The sequence below is a fragment of the Gadus macrocephalus genome, chromosome 14 (genome assembly GCF_031168955.1).
Source record: "Gadus macrocephalus chromosome 14, ASM3116895v1".
NCBI classification, from domain to species: Eukaryota; Metazoa; Chordata; class Actinopteri; order Gadiformes; family Gadidae; genus Gadus; species Gadus macrocephalus.
In genome coordinates, this window is record NC_082395.1 from 10,533,898 (window position 1) to 10,540,065 (window position 6,168).

Genomic DNA, 6,168 nt, shown 5'->3' on the forward strand with positions numbered 1-6,168 from the left:
AGAGTTGATATCACAGAGGAGGGAAAACCTCCTTCATATGTAGTGACAGGAACGGTGGTGGGGGCGGACATGTGAGGGGCGGGGGGAATCAATGCACAGCGCGCACAATCCATTTGACTTTCACTGAACTTTCCATCAATCCGAACCTTAAATTAGGGTTGGCCATGTTAGTTATAGATTTTTCTTTTGTCAATAGCCCAATTAATGTATCTTATTACATTATTTATTTTGGATGGAATGGTATACCCCTTTCTATCTTTCTTTTGTCTTTGTCTATCCTTCCCTCTCTCTCTGTTCCCTATCACCCCCTCGGTTCCATGAACAACACACACACATGCACCCAAAAAACTGTATGCATGCACGTACACACACACGCACACACGCACACACACACACACACGCACACACGCACGCACACACACACACACACACACACACACACACACACACACACACACACACACACACACACACACACACACACACACACACACACACACACACACACACACACACACACACACACACACACACACACACACACACACACACACAACACATATGGCCCCATCAATCAATAAATCTCACCGTAGACATAGAACACAGAGGACCAGCCGGAATACTGAACCAGGATCCCAGCCAATGGCATCGCGATCACAGCGCCAGCATAAGATCCTGTGGGAAGCAGCATTCAAGAGCAATACGCCATTCGTTAGAGCAAGTGAAAAAAAATCACACTTTTGAGAGATTTACTTTAACACCTTTTCGTTAAGACGAAGGAGAGGAAGTATTTACCACAGAAGGAAGTGGTGGCTAGCCGACTCCTCTCCAGTGGAGGAGCCCACTTACTCCATATGCCATGGCAGGCTGGGTAGGTCACTCCCTAGTGGAAGACACCACACAACATATTTAGTCCTCCGGCTGTTTCCAAAATACTGAGAGATACAATGGTAGTAGGAGATACCCAATCGTAGCCTACAGGAGCATTACTTTGCATGGGAAGAAAGACTAGCCCGAAGCCATTGGACGCATCCAAATGATCCTGCAAGACAATCAATTCTGTATATTGTGAACATGACATTCACTGATTTGATGGCCTTTTGTTTTTATTTTCCAACAGCCTGATAAACCCTGCAGACTTATCAGTGGACTTGATTTCCCAATGAACTAAGAGAGGCTAAATAGCTGCATATATATAGGCCTCCCGTAAGAAACAAATACCATTGGTATCACACGCTATTACAAGGCCGTACCGTGGTCAACTATGGAGGTAATTTGTTGAAAGGATTTTCATCACATGTGTGTATATGAAAGCTATCTTCTTAAAATTGCCAAATGACTATCATATAGTGCTCGTTTTAAAACCCAACATAACATAACCTCAACACAATCTCAACCTTTCATCAGAATTTGTATGCAAGGGAGTGCTCTGCTATATCAATTCATTGTGTAGTTTTTTTCTCACCAGGGCAGATGAGGACAAAACCACTACGTCATTAAATATTAATACATAGGGCTATGTTGGCCTCGATATCTTGTTTCACTCTTGTAAAAGGTTTCTCTTTTTTTTTTACACAGATTTCTTCAGCTCTATGAATGATCAGATTTATTTATGATTTTTTGAATAAATTTCAGCAGGCTTCACGTAAACTGTAGACCGAATCAATAGCAGGCCGCTTCGCATTTCCTATCTCGGTGGAGCCGTAGCCTATCGCTTCCCATTGGCGGAAATTGATGCGTCCTCGCTGCAACCTCATATATTCTCAATGTTGACAACAAAAACATTGTCTAAATTAAGCGCCATTCATTCAAATCGCATTTCATGTGGACCTCGGGCCAAGGCCCACGTTGTATTCAATCGGACGGCCTATTATATGAACGGAATTCAAAGAATGTCTTGCAGTTGGATTGTGAGTGTAGATAGAATAAATTTGCTCTTACCTCGACCAGACCTTGCAGTATCCTCACAAAGATGACACACCCGTAGTGAACCCGCGCAGCCGAGGGAATGAACATGTTGAGCGTCGCGGTCAGAAAGATGGCTGCCCCAAACACCCTGGAAATGATGACATATTAGTATTCTATGTAGCCTATTCCTACATTCAACAGCCAATCAATTATTCACAAACTGAAGAAAAACGTACATTTTCGGTTCTATATTGGAAATATTTTCATGGGCATAGTGCCCCATCCCCTTTCTCTATATCTCTCTGGCGCACTCCATCTGTTTGCAATTAAATCAAACATTGTCTCTATAAATGATTAATGAATTACTATACGGGAGGCCGTTTCCTTTCTTAAAGTATTACAGCAATTGACAGGGCACAAATAGGCCTTCATAAATGGGCCATACAGCCCGTGGTGCATGGAAGCAATATAGGCGGTGCGGAGACGCACTGTAGTCTACTGACACAGCTGAGCCTACAGCGTCATTCCCAAGCCGTCCGCTCACAGAAACCCATTTAACATTTATGTCACGTCCCGCCACCCCTGGTCTGTACGCGTGGGGCCAACCCTAATCCGGTTCAGGCACGAGATGAATTGATTTGATTACATTCCGGGTGTCAATCTGAAAGACGGGAGGGGCCGAAAACGAATGCTCTATTTTAAGGATACATATAGCCTACCTCCACCTTAAAGTCGTGCTATTTTACCGACTAGGGCACTTATCCACGATGTTATTTTGTCAGAAACACCCATCGGAACCCCTCATGGATCAGCTCTTTGTGTAATATAGTAATAAAAGCCCCTGGCGACAAGGCCGGGCTGGTCGCCATGCCCCCACAATAAAGAGATTAGCCACGCGGCGTCCCAGGGGGACTCATTAACAGGTGGCTGGGAGCCGCGAGCACGCGGAGCTGTGCGCCTGGCCTGCGGTCCAATCCCACGCCGCCTGTACCCCGCCACCACCCGTCCCGCCAACACCCGCTTCGTAGGCCTACCACCAGTCCCGCCAACTCATTCTTCCCATTCGATTTTACAAGCGCTAATCGGCCAGGCAGACCCTCACCGAGGGACAATGCTCTCAACATGGATTCATGATTGGCATTATTCGGGAATAGACAGTAGATGTTATATGTATGGTATAAACTATTACCATTATTTAATTATGCATTTTAAAGCCCACAATAGTGTAAACATATCTGCACGTCTATTCGAACAATAGAAAAACGACATGATTGGGCCTAGGTTTTGAATCAAGGCCTAAAATAGTCCTCGCTATATATTTACTAATAGTTTCTATGAGGTAGATAATAATTGATAAGAGGCCATAACGGGCTCCGGCGTACCTGCTAGCAGCCAGCTTCGACGATATATACCCCCCGGGGATCTGCGTCACGATGTAGCCCCAGAAAAAGGATCCGTGAATCAAACCGACCTGCTCTGGATCCCAGTTGAACTTTGCTTTCTTTAGGGATGAAAAACATGAAAATGTTAAATATCTTGTGTGTTAACCTATACAGGTGACACCTATAGTTGATTCGGTGATTTATGTCTTAGTTTTAGGTGAAGGCCTATAGGCCTGTATAGGCCTAGGCCTACTCAACACAATTCCAGGCCTGATTGCATGGGCCTAAGGATTTGGGCGTTGCTATCAATGAGCCCTCGGATAAATAGCCTAAACCTAACATGATTTGAATGTGAACAATGAATGGAAACCCTGGTGTGTGCCAGGTTAAAGAAAAGCGGTACACGCGTGTTGCAGGTGTGGTGGATGTAGTGTATTTAATTGGGCTTGGGGTTGGGTGGGTGGGAATCATATCAATTTATTATATTGCTGCATGGATCACGACCAAGTGAGCCACACCTCCTTGATGATGATTTTCCCGTTTTCGTGCACGGTGCTGTTGTTGACCATGCCCACGATGGCCACGCCCAGGTTACAGCGGATCCCAAAGGAGATGCAGAACCCAAGGCCGCTCATCAACGCGATGATGTAGCGGCGGGGCAGCCCGAAGCACGTGCAGTCGACCAGCGGGGGCTTCCTCTCAGGGGCCTCCTGGGGCCTCCCATCCTCAGTCAGCTCGATGACTTCTCCCGTTTTCTGTTTCTTCTCGAGCACTCTGCACACCAGGAAGGTTTAGACAACACCGTGTTTTTCCCAGAAAGCCTGCACTTCGGTTATTCAATTCGTCTTAATACGTTATTAGAATGACAATTATATACAAATATTTTGTATGCTATTGCATCAACTATTGCGTTAAATATTTAGCAAATGTTTGCTGAGAAAATGCAATCCGTTAAATCGATTGCTGTAACGAGGTGATGGATGCCTCATATTAAACTGTCGAAAGTAGAAATGACCACATCCAGCATAGTCAGTCAGCTTAGTGAATCAAAAGAAACATTCAATATTTTTTAAAGAAAGACAACATAAGTGTGGCTTTCTGAGAGTCTCAGAAAGGCGAGATGTGCTTGGTACCGCATTGCAGCAAGCGGTAGCAGCTCATCAGTATTCAGTGTTGAACAGCAGCACACGGTCCGCTCTCACGTACACGGAGTTCCTCGCATGCTTGCGTCATTCGAGACGCAATTCTACATTCATTCGATAGATTTCGTTCGAATGCAATCCCTTCCGAATTAAAAAAACATGGAAAGCTCTGGGTTTTCATCCCGTTTTAAATAAAGAACTATTCAATTAGCGATTCAATTAGCTAGGCATATACATTCTGCATTTAATATGAATAAGACTAAAAGTGACTCTATTACAAATGTAGACCCACCTCAGTGGGACAATGTATGACTATATCGGCTAGGCCTATTTTTAGACTGCATATGTAGGCCTACATAGGCCTTTACATGTATGCCTATATTAATTCAAATAAATCTAATTTAAAAGCCGAATCTTTATTATTTAAGGTCACACCGTTATCAGATTTCAGGAATCTAGTCCAATTAGTCTTGGATTAATAACGAGCAAGCAAGACCAATTATAATTTCGAGAAAATCTAGCAGGCCTAGCAGATTACACTTGCAGGCCCACACGTTTGAGATCTGGAGAATGAAACGAAAACCGTCTGTGATCATTTGAATCCAGCCCAAAATGAAGGTCTACTTTTGCATTTTTCCATTATTATGTGATGGACACAGCCACCGAAATGCTTGCAATCTATTAGGCCTTCACACATGATCAGAGTAGGGCTGCATGGGTTGACTTCGATCGCCTCTGTATAGTCGTAAAGTGAGTCAAATTGCTGTTTGGAGGATTTCACTTGAAAATCTACATTAGGCCTACATGAATATGTGCCTACATGTGCATATGTTTTTTGGTTATCGGAGACAGAACGGATGGCAGTGTAGCATGGTGAATTATTTCAACGAGTCTGATCTCATCAGGCGTGGCATGGTCACTATAGAGACCGTTCTTCGTTCCCCAGCCTCACCTCTCCATCCTTCTTTTAGAGGCGTGCCTAAAGATGGCTGCAAGTTGTTCAATACGTTTTTTTCTGCTGGCCCGCAGGTATATTTAACATTATGGAAGTGGATTAGAGCCAATTTCATTAGGCTACAGCTGGTAGCATATAGACACAAAGCCTTGAACACTCCACAGCAGGAGTAGAGCAAAACAGCATATTACGTACCTGTGCATATGACCTAATGTCTTCCCGGCAAATTCCTTGACCCCCGCCGTTGCTCTTGACTTGACGGACTCCATATCCAGTGTTTAACGTGTAGGCCTCTGTTCCAATACTATTTAATTCTGATGCATAATGTTACGCGAACAACAAAAAGCGAACAGAGCGGCGAACAAAGCGAATTCTCTCAGTAGGCTATAACCTGTTTTTTCTCTCCAGCGACTGCAGGCGAGGCTCCACTCAGGACGAACGCTTTAAAGATAAAAAATCAGTCGCGCTCCGACTCTTCCGTCGCAACGCGCTCGTCGCTCTGCTCGGGAACAGGAGGCACGCGCGCATCCATCACTACCAAGAAACTCAAAGCACCTGCAGAAATACAAATATGGGTCGAAGAAGAGCGAATTTTCTATATCACGCGACCCACAACAGTAAAGTATGTATAGATGAATAAATAATGAAAAGCCTCAAACGGTAAACGGCACCAGGAGGTGTGTGGAGTTGCCTCGATAAATCAAAGAGGGGTAGGATCTCGCGCCTCACGCTGCGCGCTGGTGTTTGTGACGTAGCAGCTCTTTCAGCACCAAGGTCAGAG

The 6,168-nt window shown here is 44.6% G+C and overlaps 1 protein-coding gene across 1 annotated transcript in view; it reads right to left on the bottom strand.

Annotated features, from left to right (window-relative positions):
• The window catches only part of slc17a6b (solute carrier family 17 member 6b), a 12,666-nt gene extending 6,530 nt beyond the window's left edge, over positions 1-6,136 (bottom strand). Inside the window, exons 1-6 of the mRNA XM_060071960.1 lie at positions 5,583-6,136; positions 3,809-4,064; positions 3,291-3,409; positions 1,942-2,056; positions 796-883; positions 589-675 (exon numbers count right to left, since the gene is read on the bottom strand). Coding sequence (XP_059927943.1) covers positions 589-675; positions 796-883; positions 1,942-2,056; positions 3,291-3,409; positions 3,809-4,064; positions 5,583-5,656 — 739 coding nt within the window. The 5' untranslated portion in view covers positions 5,657-6,136. The remainder of the gene's footprint in view (positions 1-588; positions 676-795; positions 884-1,941; positions 2,057-3,290; positions 3,410-3,808; positions 4,065-5,582) is intronic.
• Positions 6,137-6,168: the final 32 nt, after the last annotated feature.